The 26,277-nt window shown below is 42.2% G+C and overlaps 1 protein-coding gene across 2 annotated transcripts in view; it reads right to left on the minus strand.

Moving 5' to 3' along the window:
• The window catches only part of DCHS2 (dachsous cadherin-related 2), a 299,819-nt gene extending 275,319 nt beyond the window's left edge, over nt 1–24,500 (minus strand). For both annotated transcript variants that reach the window (XM_024126701.2, XM_024126700.2), the window contains exon 1: nt 22,467–24,500. In XM_024126701.2, coding sequence (XP_023982469.1) covers nt 22,467–24,500 — 2,034 coding nt within the window. The remainder of the gene's footprint in view (nt 1–22,466) is intronic.
• Between the last annotated feature and the right edge of the window lie 1,777 nt (nt 24,501–26,277).

The raw sequence follows: 26,277 nt of genomic DNA on the forward strand, positions 1-26,277 counted from the left end.
AACAAGTTAAATCACCCAAATCTCTCAAAACAGTGTCCATATACAGTAAGTATTCAATAAATGCTTATTATGAACTATTATTATGAGCATGTTTTCTTCTGTAGGAAAAACTTTCATTAAGAAATGAATTCATGGGAGTTCTCTGGTGGTCTAGTAATTAGGATTCCAGGCTTTCACTGCCATGGCCCAGGTCCAATCCCTGATCGGGGAACTGAGATCCTGCAGGCAGTGTGGCCAAAAAAATTTAAAAATAAAAAAAATTTTAAATATATTTGTTTACAAAAGAATTCATTTTCATATTAATATAGTATTTTTTTCAGCTTTCCCTAAGCTATAAATCAGTAGAACAATGAGGTTAAAAGTAACAGGTTACAGTTTATATTATTTCTGAGGTTCTAATTATATTAAAAGTAATATGCTAATACCTTTAAAAATCACTATCATATTAACATAATTTCCATATTACTTATTTTTCAGCAAAGGAATGAAACCGTTTTTGTATTCCTTATAAATATCAAAGGAATGAATGTACTTAATACTTTCTGTAAACTCATATACTTCTAAGTTTAACATATCAAACTCAACAAAATCAAAAAGGAAAAAAAACTTCCATTTAAACTGAAGTCTTGATATTTCAGAGTAGCTCTGGACCTTATATATCAATGTCTGACACTGTGGAGTTCTGATCATCAAAGCTATAAATCAACCCTTGGAGAGCAATATAAAGTTAAGGGTAGATTCATATAATTGATAAGCTGAAATCTTAAAAGAGAAAATTAGCCACACTTTTTTGCATTTTATGCAGCTATATCTTAAATTAATTTTTTTCAGGATTAGGATGTATCATTTATGGCCATGCCCAATCTTATTATTTGTTAGGACAAGATTAGTAAATCCTAGAAAAATCAATATAAATAAGGAAAATTAATCCTGCTGACAGAGGACTCGAATTCTATTTCCCTTTTTGTGGCAAATATTTCCTTCATTGCTCTGTGAAGAAATATCACCCAGTTCAGTAAGAACCAGTCTTAAGAAAAATGTCTGACTGAATTTCTGTCTCCATTTATAGGAAATAGTTATGACTTTTTAAGTGTTTACTACATGCTAGGGTTTGAAATATGTTATCTTTGATTCTCAAACTAACGCTTCAAAGCACATATCCCATTTTCTAGATGAATAAAATGAGGTTCAAAGAGCACAGCTTACAACATGCAGAGCCATACAGATTCAAGTCTATCTGTGCTCTTTCTACTTGCCGTCTCCCACTGAGCACATAACTATGAATGTCAGCTCATATTCTGCTTTAAAGATTGGACAAGTGCTTTACAATACTGGCACACCTCCAAAAAAAGAGGAAATGCACTTAACAAAATTGCTCTCTTTTTTAAGTTTTGAACTGTCTTGTTTGAATTATTATTCAAGGTAGAGAATACTGTTATATTCTCAAATCGGCTACCCAATTTCTTTGGATAACGAGAGTTATACATGCCTTTTAAAGACAGGTTGAAGGACTAACAGCCGATTGTTAACTTGAGATGTTTAAGAAACAAAAAAAGACTCTAGCAATATCTCTGTTAATATGCAAAATTCATAACTTCATATTCTGACAGAGTCTAAAAAGAGGCACTGACAGAGATCATGTTTCTTTACGTGAAATGAGAACTGTCTGGCACTAAATTGCAACATAAAGAGGATATGAACTGTCTTGCCGTATTATAATGTTTATTAGTAGATGTTTCAATGGCAGCAGCGCTTTTCAGAAAGCAGTAAGGATGCTGTAGCAGATGCGCCATTCCTGAAGGAGTCAACACTCATTTAAGTGAGTACCATGCAGGTCGTTCCATCTTATCACTGAACAAATCCTACTCCCTTAGGTACAATGCATTTTCATAAGCACTCAGCAGTAAGCAACACAGATAAGGCCTCTGCCATCATCTTTCAAACCTACAATGAGCAGGGAAGCAGATACTGCACAGGTTTATAAGATGGGACTTGATTCACAGAGGTGAAATGGGAAGCTTAGATGGTTAAAGAGGTCTCCCTAAGGACATGATATTTTTTAAAAATCAAGTAAGAGAAGCTGGAGGAAGGGGAGCCAATGGTAGAGATGACACGGACAGCACATTTCAAGGAAAAAAATAACTACATTGATTTTCTAGCAAAGTCAGCTCTGGCTGCCATAATAAAGTACACAGACTGGCTGGCTTAAAAAACAGAAATTTACCCTCACAGTTCTGGAGGCTGTAAGTCCGAGATGAGGATGCCAGCATGGTCGGGTTCTGGTGAGAAACCTCTTGGCATGCAGATGGCCTGACACGGTGGAGAGAGCAAGTTCTGGTCTCTTCTTTTTCTTATAAAGACACTAATCCCATCGCAGGGTCCCACCCTTACAACCTCATCTAAACCAAGACCTCCCAAAGGCCCCACCACTTCCAACTTCAACATATGGATCTTGGGGACACAAACATTCAGTCCCTAACACACAGCAAATGTCTGAGGAGAGAAAGATCCTTCATGAAGTATGACGGGGTTGGGGAGAGTTCTCCGGAACAAGGATAGAAAGGCGGGCAGGATGGATTAGACAAGGGCTTTGAACTTGACCTTACAATGAATGCATGAGTAATATAATCAAGTCTATGTTACAGGTGCTTTTGAAACAAAGTACTTATCAAAGGAAATGTTAGGTTCTATCTGATATGTGATCAGAGAACAAAGCACTTAGTAAAAGATAATTGTGAGATATTTAGGTTCAGCAAAATTAATTTCTACTTAGACAAAAGTTTCTTTGGTATATTAAAAGTCAGTCTTAATGATTTTTAACAATCCTAGCTTGTTACTCACATTTGGACACGGCTTGTTAAGGACTGGTTTTCCTCAGATGGGTCACAGTGAATTACTTTTCCTACATGTCTCAGCCAAACCCAAATATGCTGGGAAATATTGTCAGCAAATTCATGAAGTTGATTTCTTTTTTTTTTTTTTTTTTTTTTTTTTTACTTTTATAGTATTTTTAATTAAAAAAAAACTATCACTTTTTCATTTCTAACATTTCCCCCAAACTTGAATTTAATACATATACATTTTTCATGTTTAGTTTTATCTGGAAGGAAGATGCATGTTGGATAAATGATACATTTTTGTTTGATTTTATTTATAATGAAAGGCTGTGGAACTGACCAGATCATTCAGGAAAAACTATGCATATATCTCTAATATCTGTTAAATATTCAACACAGTTTTCAGGCAGTGCTGCCGAGAGCGATGAGGAATGCCTGGGATCTCTCAGACAGGTCAGGAAATGGCAGGGGTCGGGGCATCCAAGTTCCTGGGGTTTTAACCAGACATTTGCTTTTCTCTTTTTTTTTTTTAAACATCTTTATGAGTATAATTGCTTTACAATGGTGAGTTAGTTTCTGCTTTACAACAAAGTGAATCATATACATATATCCTCTTATCTCCTCCCTCTTGTGTCTCCCTCCCACCCTCCCTATCCCACCCCTCTAGGTGGTCACAAACCACCTAGCTGATCTCCCTGTGCTATGTGGCTGCTTCCCACTAGCTATCTATTTTACATTTGGTAGTATTTATAAGTCCATGCCACTCTCTCACTTCATCCCAGCTTACCCTTCCCCCTCCCCATGTCCCCAAGTCCATTCTCTACGTCCACGTCTTTATTCCTGTCCTGCCCATGGAGTTGATTTCTATTTTTACTTTTTCATGAAGGACTATCATTTGTTCAATTAAGATTCTAGAATTATAAATACATAAAATTATTTATTGAGCATGAGTGAAACTAAAACATACTTAAATAATTTTAAACTGTTAACTTTCATTACTAGTAATATTAATCTGTGAAATGCTGAATCAGTAAGCATTTGTAGCTGTACACATTAGCTTCCCCATTCAAAAATAATCTAATATATTATAAATAAAGTAAAATTCTACAGGCTCTGTATTCAAAGGGCTCTTACTATTAAGTCTTAATCATCTTAATCTCACTGAAATTGATAGAAATTTGAGTTTAAGGAAAAAGCAAGAGTTTTGCTTCTGGTACGGCTGAGTACACTCTCACAAAAACCTACCCTCCTTCATGTAACAACTATAAACTTTGAATAAAACAGGAAAAAAAATCTGAAGCCTCTTGGGACTGAATAAAAACAGTAAGATTTTCACAAGGGGTCAAAAAATTGAAGAATGGACTGACGTGGAGGGGGTTTTCCATTTTTTAAGTTTAATTTATTCTATTTTTTTAGCCTATTACCTAAGGACAGGTGTCAGTCAAGGCATCATTCAGGGAGGCTAAAGCCCCAACAGGAGCACACAGTCTTCCTGGATTGAAGAACCTTAGGACAGAGGTCAGGGCAACCACAGTCATTAGAAACTGGGAGGAAAATCCCAGATAGGAGAAAGCCTCTGGGCAAGCCCCAAATTCTGTGTAAACTCTGCCCAAACCTCTGATTGACCCTTGAACTATACATGTATGGGGCATACTGCAAAAACCCAGTTAAGAAAACTGAACTGAAATGAACTGAGATTTGCACTGGTGCCCAAAAAATCAGATTCTTCAGTTTGAGTCCCACCAAGTTAATTGCCTGCTAAAACAAAAATATCAACACCATTCAGAAGAACACAACAGAATCCAGAGTCTCCACACCATAATGTACACAATGTCCAGAATACAATGCAAAATTATTCAACATATGAGTAACTAGGAAGATGTGATCTATTTTCAAGAGAAAAAAAAAAGAAAAAGAGACCAACTCCAGGATGATCTGGATGTTGAAATTCACAAAGACTTTATTTTATAACTATATGAGGAAAAGGAAGACACTCTTGTAATGAATGAAAAGATAGGGGATTTCAGCAGAGAAACAGAAACTATAAAATAAAACAAAATGGAAATTCTACAATGAAAAATACAATACCTGAAATTTTAAAAAAATTGTTGGATGTGTTTAACAGCAGAACAGAGACGAGGAATAAAACAGTGAACTTGAAAATAAAGCAATAGAAACCATCTGGTCTGAGGAACAAGAAGAAAATTATTGAAAAGAAAAATAAACAGCCTTAGGACCTCAGATCAAAAGTTCTAACATATGTGTATTTGAAAACTCAGGAACAGAGACAATAAAGAATGAGATAGAAAAAAGTATATTTAAAAATAAAGAAAAAGCAGCTTCTAGAAAGATCTCTCTTTAAACATGGAAGAAGCTTAACTTTATCCTTTAAAAAAATGGAAAAGTTATCTTCACAAATGACAGACAAAAGTGGTAACTGTACTTCATATGTTAAAGTGCATTTAGAGATATAGTAGCAAAATAGCCTTAAAACGTTATGAATTTAGATAAGAGCACAATTGTACTTCTCAGTGTACATGGCAAAACTGAATATTACCATGTTCCAAAAAAATTGTCTTTCTTTTAAAATATACTAAGATTCAAAACTCAAAAGACGAACTTATTAAATTCATTTTGTGATATTAGAAGTATGCTGTAATATACATAGAAATTAAATTTTTAATTCAAGTAAGCAAATTACCTAAAGTACATTAATTAGTTTGTAAGTATCAAACTTAATTAATAAACTGCCCTTCCTGTCACCTCTCTTCTTTATGCTGGACACTGACAGACAATGGAAGTGGAACAGACATAAGCATGACGATTAGATTCTACACAAGAAAAATACCACATAAAAGTTCTTGTAAGATGAGTCCAGGAAATAAAGTATCTGCCAGCACTGAAATATTGTGCTCTTGTTTACGCATAATGTAACAGAAAAGCCTTTGTATTATTTTTAACAGTTCAGTACTTAAAATAATCCATACTTCAAAGGAAAGTAAACAGTGCATAAGCTTAGATGGCTCTTTACCTCATGACTGGGTTCTTCTACAATTGACATTCTTAAAAACTAGACAAGTCAATCTCTGTGTAAACAATAACTTCCTCTGTGTTTCCAAATGTAGAAATCAAGAGAAGTATACAACATGAGAAGTGTCTAACTACACAACTGTTGAAAATCAAATAGTATTTAAGTCCATTTATGGTGAGAGCCTAGAAATAATATTTAATCTCTTGAAAATATATCCATAACACTGGCTATTTCTACACAGTTAATTTAAATGAAGAACAAAAGAACTTTCAGAATACTCTGAACAAAAGAGATAGAGGACAATCTCTTGTTCTGAACAGAATTTCTGAATTAACTGTCAGTAATCAAACTTAGATGAGATGAGAAATTGCCTCAGGTTCTGTTCTGTTCTTTCCTCTTTGCTATCCTTGTGAACACACACTGCACTACAAGTCTTCCTTGCTTTTTGCCACAACACATTCCTTAAAAGCATCAAGTGGGTAGTATTTCCTTGTCTGAAGATTTAGTATGAAGTAAACTAACAATATCATCCAAAAAAATTCAATAATCAAAAATTATTACCATCCTTTAGAATAGAAAACATAGGTTAAATTTCTATAAGTGAGCATAAACAAATAACGTACTGATTATTTGAAAGATTTCAATATATAGAGTGTACACACAACACACAAAAATACAACTGAAAAAAGTTTTACCTTAATATTCCAATTATAATAATACTGTACTGCACCATTTTATATGAGGGACTTGAGCATCTGAGGATTTTTGTATCTGTGGGTGGTCCTAGAACCAATACTCCACAAATACCAAGGGATGACTGAATTTAAACTCTAAGTTTCCTATTTTGATATGCAAAAGAACTTCTAAGGAATGATTTGTTTTGCTCAGCTTTCTTAAAGGAGGTATCCAAATAAATTTTAATTGATGTCCTTTTTTTTTCTGTCATCGTATCTGTTTTCTGTAATTATTCTGAATAAATAAAATTATTCAAAACCACTCAATGCATAACAATAAATGTTTGTTAAAGAGTACTGTGAATGATATTATTCCTCTTGATTTAAATTAAAGGAAAATTCAAAGCATCTCTTTTTTCCCTTTGCCCAACTTCCACTACTGAATGAGAATGAGAAGTTCTCAGGATAATCAATAAGAAAACGAAGACACAAGTCAGCCACATCCTAGGATGTCAGTCTTTTCCTCTTTCACTAGCATAACTTACATCTCAAGAGACAAGTACAATAAGACAAAGCCTGCTGGTGTCTCTTTTTAGGAAACACCCTTGACCTTGGAAGGCCAGAAACATGCCCAGGGTCACGGGAGCCACAGGCCTGGCAAGTATGATCAGAAATGAACTGTGGAAGAATGTCAGAGATCAGGCTACTCTAATTTTTACTTTCAACCAAGAAGATCAAGGTATCCTCAAGGCCCAGAAGGCTCCCATGGCTGTCCATGGTGAGAAGCAGACTAAATGTGGGACTGAAGGTCTACAAAGTACCTAAGACAGTGAGCTTTCCTAGAGAGTCATTTGAGGTACAAAGGATCATATTTCTATCCATTTAACATGACTAGTCACTGAGGTTTTTTAAACAAGAAACTGACACTTCTTTCTTTCACTCTCACTTGTCTCCTCAGTCTAATCAAAACTCAAGTGAAGGGCTTCCCTGGTGGCGCAGTGGTTGAGAGTCCACCTGCCGATGCAGGGGACACGGAGGTTCGTGCCCCGGTCCGGGAAGATCCCACATGCCGCGGAGCGGCTGGGCCCGTGAGCCACGGCCGCTGAGCCCGCGCATCCGGAGCCTGTGCTCCGCAACGGGAAAGGCCACAACAGTGAGAGGCCCGTGTACCGCAAAAAAAAAAAAAAAAAAAAAAAAAAACTCAAGTGAAGATACACATAATAATAAAGTTACCTGGGAGTTTACATGTGGTGGACATTACTCTGCCCTGGGTTGTATCATCTCATTGAATCTCCACAATAGCCCCATGAGGTTGATCCTATTATCATCCCCATTTTATGGATGAGAAAATTGAGGCTTACAAAGATTTGGGAACTTGCTCAAGCCCAAGTTACTAAATGACAGAGCTGAAATGTAAACTCTCTTCCATCTGGCCCGATAGGACAAGCTTTCATCCACTAGATCACTCATCCTCTGCCCAAATCAAGGACACCTGGAAATCATGAGCACCAGTAAACCACTTCCATCTTCTCTATTAAAGAGCTTCCATACACTTCATCAGCGGGCAATCTGAGATCTGTATTTTTATGGGAAAATGGTAAACCCTGAAATGAAGTTAAGAGCGTGGGCTTTTTAAAAGGAAATTCAAAACGTAATTGCTAAGAAAGAAAGACACAGTGTCCCACTGCATACATAGGGCAGGGCTAGTATGCCCAAAGGTCATAGAGTCAAAAAGGTAGAAGTTGCAAGATTAAACAATAATCAAGATTAAGATGTTTTTGTCTGTTCAATACAATACCCTATCTTAACTGATTCAACACTTTCTATTCATATGAAAGATGGTAGTTAATGGCTTCCATCAGCTACAGGATATAATATTAAGAAATGGGCAATAATAAATCCTTCATGTCCTTTCTTTAGCAGCTACATTTTATTCAGAACTTTTTGATAGTAATAGATGCTGAAGGAAGCCACTTTTGCTAAAGAGGTCCTTAATCCATCATCGAGGGATACCAGACTCTGAACAAGACAACAGCACAGATTTCCAGAACCTTTCTTCAGGTGGGAAAGGGCTCTTAACATATGCCCAGGGCTGGGTAGACATGGGCGAACAGGTAGCAGCCTCAGTCATTACAGGGCACTGAGGAAGGAAGGTGAGCAAACAGGGGCAAGATGCCCACAGACTTGACTTGTAAATACTGCAAGTAATGGGAGAGGCATATTACATGCTAAAGAGAAGAGAGAAGTATAGAGGCGGGGGTAAAAGATAGAAGAGAAAGGGGGTAATTGAGAAGCTGTGTCAGAAAAGATGGGAGATGTAAAATGTAGAACATGAATGAATAGGTTTGATTTAGACAGAGGTGAATCACTTAATTCTTGGGGAATGGATGGCACAGATACAGAAAAGTCTGATGGTGGGAGGCAAGATTTTGCCTCTGGACTCTACTGAGTAGAAGGCAGAGCAAAGGGATCAAAACATGATGCTTAAATAGAGTAAAGTGGTGGGAGAGATGCTAAGGTGAATACCACAAAATTGCCCGGCAGTGTTGAGGGCCCAGCTGATACCATATACTTACAGCCAATCCCCACTTGGAATTCCTCCAGCTGTGTCCTGCAGTCCAAGTATTAGAGGGCAGAGGGGCACGTAAGCTAGATTGTTCCACCGTCTGTAATACGTGTACAGGTGTGGAAGAGCAAGGGTTAATTTTGTGCACACAGGAGTCCCAGCTGGACAGCAAAGGAACTAAAGCAAGGAGAGGACTGGTTTATAAGGAAGAAAAGGAGCCTAGGAAAAAAAAAAATCTAGTTTCAAAAAGTAAATGTAAATCAAATTAAAGACTGAGAAAGCTAAAAGCCTAGGAGGCTCTAATCAGAAACTGGGACATAAACTGAGATTTAAAAGGTGGAGCAGTACCAAATAAAAGCTGTGGGACAGGGCTCCTGGAATAGAAGGAATAATAAAAGAAATGGACAAATTCTTGGAATGGTACAACTTCCCAAGACTGAACCAGGAAGAATTAGAAAATATAAACAGACCAATCACAAGTAATGTAATTGAAACTGTAATTAAAAATCTTCCAATGAACAAAAGGCCAGGACCAGATGGCTTCACAGGTGAATTCTATCAAACATTAAGAGAAGAGTTAACTCCCATCCTTCGCAAACTCTTCCAAAAAATTGCAGACAGAGGAACACTCCCAAACTCATTCTACAAGGCCACCATCACCCTGATACCAAAGCCAGACAAATATATCACAAAAAAAGAAAATTACAAACCAATATCACCGATGAACACAGACGCAAAAATCCTCAACAAAATACTAGCAAACAGACTCCAGCAACACATTAAAAAGATCATACACCATGATCAAGTGGGATTTATCCCAGGGATGCAAGGATTCTTCAATATATGCAAATCAATCAACATGATACACGATATTAACAAACTAAAGAATAAAAACCATATGATCATCTCAATAGATGCAAAAAAAGCTTTTGACAAAATTCAAAGGCCATAAACAACAAACCCACAGCAAACATTATTCTCAATGGTGAAAAACTGAAAGCATTTCCTCTAAGATCAGAAACAAGACAAGGATGAAAAAACATATGATCATCTCAATAGATGCAAAGAAAGCTTTTGACAAAATTCAAAGGCCATAAACGACAAACCCACAGCAAACATTATTCTCAATGGTGAAAAACTGAAAGCATTTCCTCTAAGATCAGAAACAAGACAAGGATGTCCATTCTCACCACTATTACTCAACATAGTATTGGAAATCCTAGCCACAGCAATAAGAGAAAAAAAAGAAATAAAAGGAATACAAATTGGAAAAGAAGAAGTAAAACTGTCACTCTTTGCAGATGACATGATACTATACATAGAAAATCCTAAAGATGCCACCAGAAAACTATTAGAACTAATCAATGAATTTGGTAAGGTTGCAAGATACAAAATTAATGCACAGAAATCTCTTGCAATCCTATACAATAACAATGAAAGATCAGAAAGAGAAATTAAGGAAACAATCCCATTTACCATCACTACAAAAAGAATAAATTACCTAGGAATAAACCTACCTAAGGAGGCAAAAGACCTGTACTCAGAAAACACTGATGAAAGAAATCAAAGATGACACAAACAGATGGACAGATAAACCATGCTCCTGGATTGGAAGAATCAATATTGTGAACATGACTATACCACCCAAAGCAATCTACAGGTTCAGTGCAATCCCTATCAAATACCAATGGTATTTTTCACAGAATTAGAACAAAAAATTTTTACGGTTTGTATGGAAACACAAATTACCCCAAATAGCCAAAGCAATCTTGAGAAGGAAAAACGGAGCTGGAGGAATCAGGCTCCCTGACTTCAGACTCTATTACAAAGCTACAGTTATCAAGACAGTATGGTACTGGCACAAAAATAGAAATATAGCTCAATAGTACAGGACAGAAAGCCCAGAGATAAACCCACACGCATATGGTCACCTAGTCTATGACAAAGAAAGCAAGAATATACAGTGGAGAAAAGACAGCCTCTTCAATAAATAGTGCTGGGAAAACTGGACAACTACATGTTAAAGAATGAAATTAGAACACTCCCTAACACCATACACAAAAATAAACTCAAAATGTATCAAAGACCTAAAGACCAGACACTATAAAACTCTTAGAGGAAAACATAGGAAAAACACTCTAACATAAATCACAGCAAGATCTTTTATGACCCACCTCCTAGAGTAATGAAAATAAAAACAAAAATAAGCAGATGGGACCTTATTAAACTTAAAAACTTTTGCACAGCCAAGGAAACCATAAACAAGACAGAAAAGACAAGCCACAGAATGGGAGAAAATATTTGCAAACAAAGCAACTGACAAAGGATTAATCTCCAAAATATACAAGTAGCTCATGCAGCTCAATATCAAAAAAACAAACAACCCAATCCAAAAATGGGCAGAAGACCTAAATAGGCATTTCACCAAAGAAGATATATAGATGGCCAAGAGGCCCATGAAAAGATGGTCAACATCACTAATTACCAGAGAAATCCAAATCAAAACTACAGTAAGGTATCACCTCACACTGGTCAGAAGGGCCATCATCAAAAAATCTACAAACAATAAATGCTGGAGAGGGTGTGGAGAAAAGGGAACCCTCTTGCACTGTTGGTGGGAATATAAATTGATACAGCCATTGTGGAGAACAGAGGTTCCTTAGAAAACTAAAAAATAGAGCTACCATATGACCCAGCAATCCCACTGCTGGGCATATACCCTGAGAAAACCATAATTCAAAAAGAGTCATGTACCACAATGTTCATTGCAGCACTATTTACAATTGCCAGGTCATGGAAACAATCTAAATATCCATCAACAGATGAATGGATAATGAAGATGTGGTACATATATACAATGCAACATTACTCAGCCTTAAAAAGAAATGAAATTGGGTCATTTGTAGAGATGCGGATGGACCTAGAGTCTGTCATACAGAGTGAAGTAGGTCAGAAAGAGAAAAACAAATATCATATATTAACGCAAATATGTGCAATCTAGAAAAATAGTACAGATGAACCTATCTGCAGGGAAGGAATAGAAACGCAGACATAGAGAATGGATGTGTGGACACAAGGGAGGAAGGGGAGGGTGGGATGAATTGGGAGATTAGGTTTGACATAAATATACTACCGTCTGTAAAAAGATAGCTAGTGGGAAGCTGCTGTACAGCATAGGGAGCTCAGCTCTGTGCTCTGTGACATAGGTGGGTGAGATTGGGGTGGAGAGAGGTCCAAGAGGGAGGGGATATGTGTATACATATAGCTGATTCACTTCATTGTATCACAGAAACTAACACAACATTGTAAAGCAATTATACGCCAATAAAAAATAAAAAAATTTTTTAAAGACATAAAACCAGGCCAAATGGGAAAATGTAAAACCAGTATGCCTGAATAGCAAGAGCTACAGTGGAGGCAAAACTGGCTAAAAGGCTGTCAATACCCTCAAAGCATATGGTGGACTGACTAGGAGGTCTGTAGGAAAGAAGGAGAAATGGGAAGAGAGAAGAGCAGAGCCAGATATAATGTGTGCCTTATTGCCTGGGAGTGTGGAGAGGGATGTTGAATATTTCAGAAGCAGTGCAAAGGAGCTTAGAAAATGGGGCAGGATGCCAACCATCTCTCTAGAGTCTCCGCCAGTCCATGGGGTTCCAGAAAATAAGCAAACAGCACTATGACCACAGATACCTGCCCTCCAACACCGTACAAGTGGCATGACCCTTGTCCCACCAGCATCCTTAGCCATTGACTCTTCTCTCATTATCCTCACTTTCACTTCCACAGCTTTAATTATCACCTCCAAATGAATGACTTCCAAGTTTCCATCTTCAACCTTCCGCTCTTTCCTCTACTGTAGTTCTGAATATCTAAAAACCTTTCAAGATATCTTTTCCCAGAATACCGGCCATTAATTCATGCCCAACATAGCAAACACTCAACTAAGCGAGCATCTTTTCCCCAAAACTCTCAACACCAGTTTTTCCTATTCCTCCCACTAACCCAGACTGAAAATATGGGATCATCTTTTACTTCTCCCCTCATCCCTTATTCAAGTTGTAGCATTTCCTTAATAATGCCTCTAAGGTCAGCCTTTCTACTACACTTCACTACCGTTTCCCTAGTTCAGGCCCTCGTAACAGAATATGTATTATTACAAGAGTCTCAGGAGTCTCCTACCTGGTTTCCCTGCTTTCTTCCTTCCACTGATTCAAGACAAATCTTCCTAAAACCTTACTTTACACAGGTTGATCTCTATTTAAAAACTCCCCACCTCTCTCCGTTGCCTCCATAACAAAGGCCAAACTCTAGGCAAACACTGCGAGTCCTTCATGGGCTGTCTCCTGTGCCTTCAAAACTCCACCCACTACTTCACTACAGGACCAGACACACCATGATTATTCTAGTTCATACTATCCCCACATAGATTATGTATCCTAGAGTTTTAATTAAAATTTGTATTCATTGCCGTATTCATTTGATCTATCTGCGCCACAAACAACACATTCTTTTTAAATGAAGATTTTAATTCAGTAAAATTTTAAGCAACAACCTGGCATTTGTAAAAATGACTTAGCATAGTTTCCCTAATGGACTATGAAAGTATAAATTATTTCTAAGGTTGCTCACTTTTAATTTATAATTTAGAAGGCAAAGGGCTCATTAATAGAAGTCTGGTGTTTAGTTGTAAATAAAATTAATATATCGTCAGATTTCAATTCTCAGAGGAAGGAAATCTTACTGATCACAACTTTCTGAAGACCATCCTAAATGATTCTCTTTTAGAGGTGACCACGCCTAGGAATGCATTACACATTTTTATGCAAAAAAAAAAAAAAAGTTGTGCAGCTATCCTGGAATGTATCCATGACAGGCTGTAAATAAAAACCTACATATCACAACACAGGACTCCCCGGAAGGTCCATATCTAGTGAAACCTCCATCCTGATCCACCACATAAACCCTCCCACCTCCAAGTTCCCTTAATTCTTACTACACCAACTACTTTCTACCACATAGTGCAGATTACCTCAAATCCTTATGATAACGTGCTCTCAAAATGAATTACAATGTGTGATGGTCAACATGACTGGGCCTCATGATGCCCAGATATCTGGTTAAACATTATTTCTAGGTATGTCTGTGGGGGTGTTTCTGGCTGAGATTAACATTTGAATTGCTGGACTGAGAAAAGCAGAATGTCCTCCCCAACGTGTGTGCATATCATCCAATCCACTGAAGGCCTCAACAGAACAAAAAAAGAGGAGGAAGGATGAATTTGCTCTTTCTGTCTGACTGCTGAGCTGGGACATCAGTCTTCTCCTGTCCTCTGACTGGGACTTACACCATCAGTTCTTCTGGCTCTCAGGCCTTCAGACTTGGACCGAATTATACCACCAGCTTTCTTGAGTCTCCAGCTTGCAGCCAGCAGATCGTGGGATTTCTTGGCCTCTATAATCCCATGAATCAATTCTTCATTTTATATTTCCTATTGGTTCTATTTCTTTGGAGAACTCTAACTAATATACAACATTTTATGAGTGAGGAACTAGGGCCAGAAAAGTTAACAGGGATAGTAAATGGTGAAGTCAGAACTGAAACCAAGGTTTTCTACTCAAGGTCCAGGGCTGTCTTTTTTCAGGCTGTCTTAATAAAAGATTCCAAAGAGTAATAAACTGATACACAGAACAAAAGACACTAAGATAGGAAGAGGTCCAAGGTGGCTAGGATGACCCTGAGCTAATCTCTTCCCACAGACACACCAAATCTATGCCTACATACAGAGCAATTCCTCCCGAAGAAGACCTTAGGGTCTTCTATGTACAGCTTCTGTACATAGAAGGACCACATAGAAATGGTTAGGAGAGATGGAGACACAGTATTCATGGGAACTCTACCCATGAGGCAGCAACCTGAGATAGGAAGGGATATTACTGAGGGGTCCAAGCACTGATTCACCCACCCTGGGACACAGTGAAAAAACAGCTGTTTAAAGGGCACATATACTATACAGCAAAGAAATCCATTTACTAACCTTAGAACTCCTGCCAAACAGGTGGGGAACTGCTGGAGCTCTCTGCAGGATCAGGGGTGCTGGCAGAGCATTGTTTTAGTCCACCAAGGACTTCCCCAGACCCACGCCTGCTCCTGCTCCAGCCGTCCTGCTAAGGTGGCCCCGGTGTTGTGCATTCCAAGGACTGCCTCTGACCTGCGAGCAGTCCACCCAGGGGTATTCCCACAGAAGACCACTCCTTCAAGACTGGGAGGGAGAGCTGTTTTCTCTACTTTGTAGAAACAAACACCAAAAGTCAAGCAAAATGAGGATACAGAAGAATGTGTTCCAAACAAAAGAACAAAATAAAACTTTAGGGAAAAAAAAAACCCTAATGAAACAGTGATAAATAATTTACCTGATAAAGAGTTCAAAGAAATGATCATAAGGATGCTCACTGAATTTGGAAGAAAAGTGGAGGAACTCAATGAGAACTTCAACAAAGATTAAGGAAATATAAGAAAAAACCAATCAGAGAAGAAGACCACAATCAACAGCAGATTAGATGACACAGAAGATTGGATAAGCAATCTGGAATACAGAATAGTGGAAATCACCCAATCAGAACAGCAAAAGGAAGAAATAGTTTTTTTAAATGAGGATAATTTAAGGGACCTCAGGAACAACATCAAGTATACTAACATTCACATTATAGGTATTCCAGAAGGAGAAGAAAGAGAGGAAGTAACAGAAAACTTATTTGAAGAAACAATGACTGAAAACTTCCCTAACTTGGGGAAGGAATCAGACATCCAGGTACAGGAAGCACAGAGTCCCAAAGAAGATGAACCTAAAGAGATCCACACCAAGACATAATTAAAGTGGCAACAGGGGCTTCCCTGGTGGCGCAGTGGTTGCGCGTCCGCCTGCCGATGCAGGGGAACCGGGTTCACGCCCCGGTCTGGGAGGATCCCACATGCCGCGGAGCGGCTGGGCCCGTGAGCCATGGCCGCTGAGCCTGCGCGTCCAGAGCCTGTGCTCCGCAACGGGAGAGGCCGCAGCAGAGGGAGGCCCGCATACCACAAAAAAAAAAAAAAAAGTGGCAACAGTTAAAGTAAAAGTGAGAATCTTAAAGACAGCAAGAGAAAAACAATTAATCACATACAAGGGAAACCTTGTAAGACTACCAGCTGATTTTTCGGCAGAAACTTTACATGCCAGAAGGGAGTGGCAGGATATATTTAAAGTGCTAAAAGAGAAAAAAAACTAACAATTTAGAATACGCTATCTGGCAAGGTTTTCATTCAGAATTGAAAGAGGGATTACAAAGTCTCCCAAAAAGCAAAAATTAAAGGAGTTCATCACCACTAAACTGCCTTACAAGAAATGCTAAAGAATCTTCTTTAAAGTCACAGCTAGAAATGACAAAACATATATATTAAAAAAAAATCTCACTGGTAAAGGCAAGAATAGTAAATGCAGTGGATAAGGCACTTAAGAGCTAGTAGAAAGGTTAAAAGACAAAAACAGTACAAATCAACTATAACTACAATAAGTAGTTAAGGGATACACAAAATTTAAAAGATATAAGATATGACATCAAAATCATCCAATGTGGTGGTGTAGGGAGTAAAAATGTAGGCCATGTACAACGAGCCCACAGCTAACACCACACTCAATGGTAAACATCTCAAAGCATCTCCTCTAAGACCAGAACTGAGACAAGGATGCACACTCTTGCCACTTCATTCCACACAGTACTGGAAGTCCTAGCCACAGCAATTAGGTAAGAAAGAGAAATAAAAGGCATCCAAATTGGAAAGGAAGAAGTAAAACTTTCACTATTTGCAGATGATATGATACAATAAATAGAAAACCCAGGGCTTCCCTGGTGGCGCAGTGGTTGAGAGTCTGCCTGCCGATGCAAGGGACACGGGTTCGTGCCCCGGTCCGGGAAGATCCCACATGCCGCGGAGCGGCTGGGCCCGTGAGCCATGGCCGCGGAGCCTGTGCTCCGCAATGGTAGAGGCCACAACAGTGAGAGGCCTGCGTACCAAAAAAAAAAAAAAAAAAAAAAAAAAAAAAAAAAATAGAAAACCCAAAAGGCTCCACCAAAAGACTATTAGAACTAATAAATGAATTCAGTAAAGATGCAGATATAGAAATCTGTTGCATTTCCGCCCACTAATAATGAAAGAGAGAAAAAGAAAGAGAACTATCAGAAAGAGAAATTAAGAAAACAACCCCATTAACAATTGCATCAAAGAATAAAATACCTAAGAATAAATTTGACCAAAGAGGTGAAAAACCTGTATTCTGGAAACTATGAGACACTGATGAAAGAAACTGAAGATGACACAAACATATGGAAAGATACACCATGCTCACGGATTGGAAAAATCAGTATCATTAAAATATCCATACTACCCAAAATAATCTGCAGATTCAATGCAATCCCTATCAAAATATCAATGGCATTTTTCACAGAACTAGAACAAATAATCCTAAAATGTGTATGGAACCACAAAAGGCCCCAAATATACAAAGCAATCTTGAGAAAGAAGAACAAAGCTGGAGGTGTCACACTCCCAGACTTGAAACTATACTACAAAGCTACAGTAATCAAAACACTATGGCACTGATACCAAAACAAACACACAAAACAATGGAACAGAATAGAGAGCCCAGAAATAAACCCATGCTCATATGGTCAAGGAGGTAAGAATACAATGGGGAAAAGATAGTCTCTTCAATAATTGAACAGTGTTGGGAAAACCGGACAGCCACATGTAAAATAATGGAAGTGGACCACTTTCTTATACCGTATACAAAAATTAACTCAAAATGGTTTTAAAGACTTAAATGTAAGACTTGAAACCATAAAACTCCTAGAAGAAAACATAGGTAGTAACCTCTTTGACATCAGTCTTAGAGATATTTTTTGGCATATGTCTCCTCCAGAAAGGGCAACAAAAGCAAAAATAAACAAATGGGACTACATCAAACTAAAAAGCTTTCACACAGTGAAGGAAACCACTGACAAAACTAAAAGGTGATCTATTGAATAGAATATCTGCAAACTGTATCTGATAAGGGGTTGCTATCTAAAATATGTAAAGAACTCATACAGCTCAATAGCTAAAAAACAAACAACCCAGTCAAATATGGGCAGAGGACCTGAATAGATATTTTTCCAAAGAAGACATACAGATGGCCAACAGGCACACAAAAAGGTGCTCAACATCACTAATAATCAGGAAAATGCAAATTAAAATCACAGTGAGATCACCTCATACCTGTCAGAATGGCTATTTCAAAAAGACAAGATGTGGAGAAAAGGGAACCCTCGTGCACTGTTGATGGGACTGTAAACTGGTATAGCCACTACAGAAAACAGTATGGAGCCTCCTCAGAAAACTAAAAATAGAGCTACCATATGACCCAGCAATTCCACTTCTGGGTATTTATCCAAAGAAAATGAAAACACTAATTCGAAAAGATACATGTACTTCTATGTTCATTGCAGCACTATTTACAATAGCCAAGATATGGAAGCAAACTAGGTGTCTATCAACAGATGAACGGGTAAAAAAGATGAGATATATATACACACATATATACACATATATACAATGGAATATTATTCTGCCATAAAAAAGAATGAAATCTTGCGATCTGTGGCAACATGGACAGATACAGAGGGTATTATGGTAAGTGAAATAAGTAAGAAAAAGAAAGACAAATACCATGTGATTTCACTTGTATGTGTAATCTAAAAAACAAAGCAAACAAAAAAACAAAACAGAAACAGACTTATAGGTACAGAGAACAAACTGGTGGTTGCCAGAGGGGAGTGGGGTGGGGGAACTGGTGAAATATGTGAACGGAGTAAGAGGTACAAGCTTCCACTTATAAAATAAATAAGTCTTGGGGATGTAATGTACAGGAAATATAGTTGATAACATCACAACTTTGTATGGTGATGGATGGTAACTTCAGCAAGTGGGGGCGGGGCATATGCCTTCACATGGAGGAGGGAAGGAGACAGGGGATGGAGGACTTGGGACTCTACACTTGGCTGGCACAGGGACCTGGCCTCACCGCTGCCTCCCCAGCACCAGCACGAGTTCCTGGAATGTAATACGTACCCCATAAATACTGTTCATGGAATGTTGTTTATTCAATGAATGTTGTTGTCTGATTAAGCAAATGAATTAGTGAATGAATACAGTACTGATATTTGGGGGAGTAAAAGAGAATAATCTTGTCATGCAACGTGTGTAATTCAGGTATGAAGGCTGCAGTTACATTGTTTGAAGATCTGGTCACAAGATAAAGTGGCGCAGTAGTTAAGAATCCCCCTGCCAATGTAGGGGACACGGATTCGAGCCCCGATCCGGGAAGATCCCACATGCCGCGGAGCAACTAAGCCCATGTGCCACAACTACTGAACCCTCGTGCCACAACTACTGAAGCCTGCGTGCCACAACTACTGAAGCCCGCGCACCTAGAGCCCGTGCTCCACAACAGAAGCCACTGTAAGAAGAAGCCCACGCACCACAACGAAGACCTAACGCAGCCAAAAATAAACAAATAAAAATAAATAAATTTATAAATACAACAACAAGATAAAGGCTGTCAGTGTAGTTCACATGGTTGGATTTAGCGTGGGGCAGACAGTGGCAGTCTCACCGCCAAGAGAGGCTGAGGTTAGTCTCTTTGACAGTAATCTGAAGAAAAAGAGAGTCTTTCAGGCCAGACACTAGAACTCAGAGGCAAACACAGGAGCAACTGCCTTGACCACGGAAACATCAAGAGATGCTGAAAGGAGCTCCCGAGGGGCAGGTTGTCAAGAAGGGGCTCTCCACCTGGGGGGCAGTGGAGAGCAAGGAACTAAGAAATCCAGACAAGTGCCCACAAGGTTGTGAAAACCCTTTGGGGCTAGAGGTCACCCATCTCAGGCTGCTACCAATTCTTGTCCTCTGTATTAAATCCCTTTGTTCGGCCCCACATTTAAAGTCTTTGGAAAGTTCCAAAGAACTATGGAACATGGAAGGGTTCAGCCAGCACTGGGGGATGTGAGGATGGCTGCCCTGGCGTGGTAGTAGGAGCATAATAAGAGTGGAATAAGCCCAGGGATTAGTGTTGTGGAGTAACCACCAAGACACCTAGAAGTCTCAGGCTTTATTAGGTGACATGGTATTCCCTTACAGGGAATCCAGGAAAGAACTTTTTTTTTTTTCCTGTCATTTCTCATTTTGGTTTTTTATGATTCTGAGAAAGGAGAATTGAGCAGAGATGAGGTCTAAAGGGAGGAAACGGGTAAATGGCAACAGAAAGGTTCAACAGTAAGAATTGATATAATGTAATTAAACAAAGCCCTGGAAGAAAGGAGAGGCCATGAGATCCAAAGGGAGTGGGGGAGGTTTGTTTTTACAAAGTGGTATAAAGAAAGATTGAGACTAAAGAGATGGCAAAAAGATGGAAGACACTCTGGGTGAGACTTGGGGGACAGAGTCAGCCAGAGAGCGATGCAGCACAGAAAGTTCACAAAGCTGCTATGGTGAGGTCAGAGAGCCCAGCGTATAAGAATGTGTCTGCAATCTTGAGTGGCTAGATTGTTGGAATTTCCAGAAATTCTAATCAGCACGCTTTAATACTACCTATAACAATACTTGGCAACCTGAAAGGTTTTTTGCGATTGAAGATGCAGTCTTGCACTTGAGCCAAGTTCAGCTCACCATAATGGATCTGCCACATACCAAGTCATAATAATGGGATAAACTCACACCTCATGGCAGAATCATCTCACAATTTTAGAAACAACTGTAAAAAGACAGGTTCTAATCAAAGGAATCATAAGTAATTTACCCTGCTTATTTTCCTTCAAATAGAGTCCAGTTGTACTGTTTCGCACCAAGATCCTTAAGGTCTTCCAGATGGAAGAAATTTTAGAAATTTTCTAATCCAACCTCTCATCTATCATGACTTCAGTTTTCAACATCCATGGGAGACACAATTGGTGCCCACTGGCAGCATGCGCTCCTCTCCATTTTTCAGCCACCTTTGCAGTACACCTAAGGCCACGTGGCTAAGCTCTGACCAATGGGACATTGGTGGACCTGATCTAAGTCACTCCCAGCCCTGGCCCTACCTTGGATGAAGAAGGACCAATCAACCTGCATCCTATCAGACTCTGCTTGAGATGTAAATAAACTTCCATTATGTTATTCATCGGCATTTGTGGATCTGTTTCAGCAGCAAGCATTAATTGATTTTCAAGCCTTCTTTTAATAACCTAGCAACTCAATGAGTCATCAGTCATGCCAGAGAAAGGGATGGAGATTATTATTACCCACAGAGCCAAAGGATTAAAAAAGAGAGAAGTCAGGTAACTCATTTTTAAAATACAGTGGCATCTTACTTATCTAAAGGTTATTGAGACATGACTTATCAAGGCTAAAGCCTCACCCTGCCTGCCCCACCTCCACCGGAGAACCAAAAAAATAAGCCCTAGAGGTCTTAAAACAACACAGCTTGAGAGCTAAATGGAGTTTTAGAGCTTCACTCACTAGTTAGCCTCTCAGGCTCTATTTATTTACTCAAATTATCTTGGAGTAAATAAACCAGTCTTGGAAATCTAGTTTATCTCACATCAGATAAATACTAAGAAATTGGAAGCCATAAGGAGTACTGCTAGAAGGGTGCACATCACAACATTCTGAGATCCGTTTATAAAGGATATCATCCATTTTATAAAGGATGATTGAGCCCCGCTACTCCTGAATCCAGAAGGCAGCACTGGAGGAGTTCAGCCCGCAACTGGTAAAAGTGACTTGATGTCCTCAACTATCTCTTGTAAACTTCCAGAGAAGTTAGGACAATGTGTAAAAAGTCTCTGGAAATAGTTACTCAAACAGTTTCAGTGTTTAAAGGCATACACTTGTTTACCTGAAAAACCAATGTGTGAGGGCCACCTCACTTCCCCAGGTGGCCACATAATGATCCTCAAATATATGCCACATTGCCATTTGCACACTGTTAAAAAGTAAAACCGAGAATGGGTTGTTCCTCCCAAACCTATTTGGGTGCTCATATACAGACTGAAGACTATCAGCATTCCATAAGCAAAATCAAGATCCAGATATCATGTGAGGTAGAAAAGACCTTAGAGACCATTCAGAAAAGTTAGGTGACCAGAGGGCACCCATTCATCTCCCTGCAGAGGAGGAACCAGAGCCCATGTCCCCTGCCTTCTGAGCTTGGGTATAACTCTCCACATCACAATTCTCCTTCCCTGTACTTAATCACAACCTCTCCATCCCTTCCCAGGCCTCCCGTGGATCGACAGGCCTGATGCACTCACCTGCAGAAAGCAGTGTCCGACTGGGGTATGTTCCAGAAGGGTGGCGTTGTACACCTGCTTCAGGAAGATGGGCTCGTTGTCATTCACGTCTCCCACGGCGATGCTCACAAGGCAGGTGGCAGAGAGCGGGGGCTCTCCGAGGTCTTGGGCCACCACTGTCAGCTCTACGGCCTCCTGGACCTCTCGGTCCAGACTCCGGGTAGTGCTAATCACACCAATTTCAGGATCGATGATGAAGGACGTTCCACACTCAGCGGCGGGCCTCAGAGCCTCCGGGCTGCAGCGCGCTGAGAGAGGGACCAGCGCGTAGCGCAGCCGGGCGTGGTCTGTGCCAGGCTCATCCTCATCGGAGGCGCTGACGCACACTACCGCGGTACCGGGGGCCGCGGCCTCGGACACTGAGGCCCGGTAATGCTCCTGGCTGAAGAGAGGCGGCTGGTCATTGAGGTCAGCGACCCGGAGCAGCAGCGTCTCCTCCGTGCTCAGCGGCGGGGTTCCCGCATCCGTGGCCACCAGTCGCAAATCATACAGGTCTCTGCTCTCCCTGTCTAGGGGCCCCTCGACGCAAAGGAAAAATACTCCTGAGGAGCCTCCAGACCGCAGCGCAAAGGCTCCCTCACCGCCCTCCAAGGCCAGCGAGATGCTCCCGCCCCCGAGGCCCATACCGAGTTCCCCGGCGGCCTCCTCTTCCTTCTCTGGGTCACCGTCCGCGTCGGACACGGAGACCCGAGCCACATAGTCGCCGACTCGAGCGCCCTCAGAGACGCGCGCGGCGCCTCCTTCGGTGAGGAAGAGCAGATGAATGGCGGGCCAGTTGTCATTCACGTCCAGCACCGCGATGGACACGCGCACGGTGGCAACCTCGGGCTCGGCACCTCCGTCGCGGGCCTCCACCACCAGCTGGTGCCAGGCCTGAGCCTCGCGGTCCAGCGGCCTCTGCACCCGCACCACCCCGCTCATCTCCTCCACCGCGAAATAGGGCGCGTCGTCCAGTGGCCCGCCACTGCCAACCGTCCCGGGCGCCTGCCGGGAGCGGATTCTGTAGCGCACGTGGCCATTGGGCCCCAGGTCACGGTCGGTGGCGCGCACGCGACACACCTCGGCGCCCGGCAGTGCGTCCTCGCGCACGGCGGCGCGGTACTCGCTCTGGTCAAAAACGGGTGGATTGTCGTTCTCATCCAGCACGCGCAGGTCCACCCGCAGGCTGCCCGTGCGCCGCGGGCGACCGCCATCCCACGCCTCGATCTGCAGCTTGTGTGCTGCCACCGCCTCTCGGTCCAAGCGCCGCAGCAGCACCAGGTCTAAGGGCTCAAGGGGCGACGAGGAGGGCGGCGACTTTGGTGACACCGGGGCCCCGTAGCGCAACTGGAAGAATGGTCCTGCGGGGTCCTCAGAAAAGTCGGACGGTTGCACCAGGGTGTAGCCCTGTATGCTGAACAGCCCGGCGTCCGGGTCTTGGGCGCCTGGCAGGCGGAAGGCTGTACCTGGCGGGCTGAGCTCGGAGACGTCAAGTTGCAGGGAGTCGCGGGGAAAGCGGGGCGAGTGGTCGTTCACGTCGTTGACGCGGATCTCCACCTGCACCACCGCGCCCAGCAGCGTGGCGGCCACGAAGCTGTAGTGGTCCCGCCGCTCTCGGTCCAGGCGCCGCGCCGTGCGGATGATGCCTGTGTCCGGATGCACGTGGAAGTCGTCCAGCAACGGGGAGTCATCCGAATCCTCAGACAGAAAGAAGCCGCCCCCCTCCTGCTGCTGCTGCGTGGCCGGCAGCCCCGCGCGGATGTCGCCGACTAGAGTGTCTGGAGGAAGGCCCTCGTCCACGGAAAGGCTGAGGTTGAACACCTGGGCAGACGAGCCCGAGGCCGCCCACAGCCACGCGTGCACGAAGAGCCCGAGCAGGAAGCGCTGCGCCCCGGCGCCGCCGCTGCCCGGCAACCCGCTGGGTGACCCTCTGCTCCCGGGGAGCAGGAGGCGCTTCCCGGCCGGAGCACCGAGCTGCTGACGCCCTTCGCCCATCCTCCGCCCAGAAGGGCTCATTTCTCCGCCAGCTCCTTGGGAGGGCTCCCGGGAAACTGCCAGGTTGTGGCGCGATGGCAGAAAAATCCAGGAGCCTCTTCAGTGTCTGAGCCAAAGAAGAAAAGACTTTGTTTGGCAAACAAAACCAACAGACCCAGGAGTTCCCGAGGTTACATCTGCAACTGGTGAAAACGTCCTCCGCCCGCAGCTCGCGCAGACAGGGAGGGAAGCTCCAGCTGCCTCTGCTGCTGCAGCCACCTCTTCAGCCCCTGGATTTCTTTAAACGAGTCTCATCTCTTTTCCTCTCTCCTTTTATTCTTTTTACATCTGTTCCTTGTTCTTCTCGGCTGTTTCGCCCTGGTAAAAGTCAGGTGCATTATGCTTTTGCCAAAAAGAATGAAATTATTTAAAGCGCACACACCCGGAGAGGCTGGGGGTCGGGCCGGGGAAGGGGGTGGAGTAAGGGCTGGAGGCCGGGAGCAAGGGCGCGCGGGGCCGCAGCGGGAGGGAGGGAGGGAGGGAGGGAGGGAGGAAGCCGCGGCATAGTCAGCGACTCTGGGGGCGGCCGCACCCGCCGCGTCTCGGGGCGCCGGGGACCGCGAGGCTCCCCTCCGGCCCAGCCCCCTGAGGGCTCTCCTCCCCGCGTCGTGACGCGGCGCACACCCGGGCCAACTCCCACCTGCGAGGCGCCGCTGCGGTGGGGCCCGTTCGTGGCTGGGCTGGGGACGGAGCAGAGGGAGGCAAACGAGAAAGGACCCGGAGATTTGGACTGTGGGGCGGGTGAAGGTCGCGCAGGCGAGGCGTCGGCCGGGGCTGTGCGTGCAAAGTGGCGAGGGGTGGGGGAAGGTGAGGCGGCAGCCTTTCCACGCTCTCCCCCCTCCATCTCCTCGACGGACCCTGCAGCCGGCCTGACGCTGGGCTCCGGCTGAGCAGAGAGGGTGGGGGTTATCATCACACCGGGGAGCCAAACGTGTGCTCCATGTGGCGAGAGAGACCCGTTCCCAGCGGAAGGACAGATGGAGTCAAAGGCCGATGCACAGCTGGGGCCAGGATGACTGCAAAGGCAGGGGGAGGCGGAAATTGGAAAAACCCTCGAGAAACCCCGAGAAATCTGTGACACACATGGTGCAAACCACGCGTTATTACGCCGCGCTACCACTCGGCGACGTGAGAGCGGCTGGTCTGTCCCCTCTGCTGCCAGGAATGACGACAATAGGTTCGGCTTGCGAACACTTTTTATGCATTCAGCGCCATCACGACACTTCCAGAATGGTTTACGATGCTGACTTATGGGCAGAAAGACGGGGTGCCTGAGGGCCATCACCTCCCCGCGCTCCACCATCGCCGCTGAGCAGGGCAGTTTGCTGTCAGGGCAACTATTGATACCACTTTCAAAATAGCTTGTGTCTGGGCCCAAGAAGAACGCCAATAAATTCCCATAGTCGGGGGTTTCTCTTCAGTTATCCGTCATGATAGGTAAAAACTGATAAATTGCCTCTAATAAAAAATGCCTGAGGAGGGGCTCTCTGCCCTCTTAAGGATGGCTGGCCAAGTTTAGCAAATGGTTTCTGCAATTTTGCTTTTACGCCAGAGGTAAGAATTAATTTCCTTGATACCGTTGCTCCCCTTTCGGGAGGACCAAAAGCCCTGCCTAGCGGTTCCTTACAGCAACAGCAAGATGCCTTTTTAGCATATATAACTGCTGACCTACAACCACACCATCATCTCCATGTCTGATAAAATAATAATAAAACAATGTATTTTACAGCAGACACATTGCACATAAATGGAGACATTA

The sequence above is a fragment of the Physeter macrocephalus genome, chromosome 7 (genome assembly GCF_002837175.3).
Source record: "Physeter macrocephalus isolate SW-GA chromosome 7, ASM283717v5, whole genome shotgun sequence".
In the NCBI taxonomy this organism is placed as follows: domain Eukaryota; kingdom Metazoa; phylum Chordata; class Mammalia; order Artiodactyla; family Physeteridae; genus Physeter; species Physeter macrocephalus.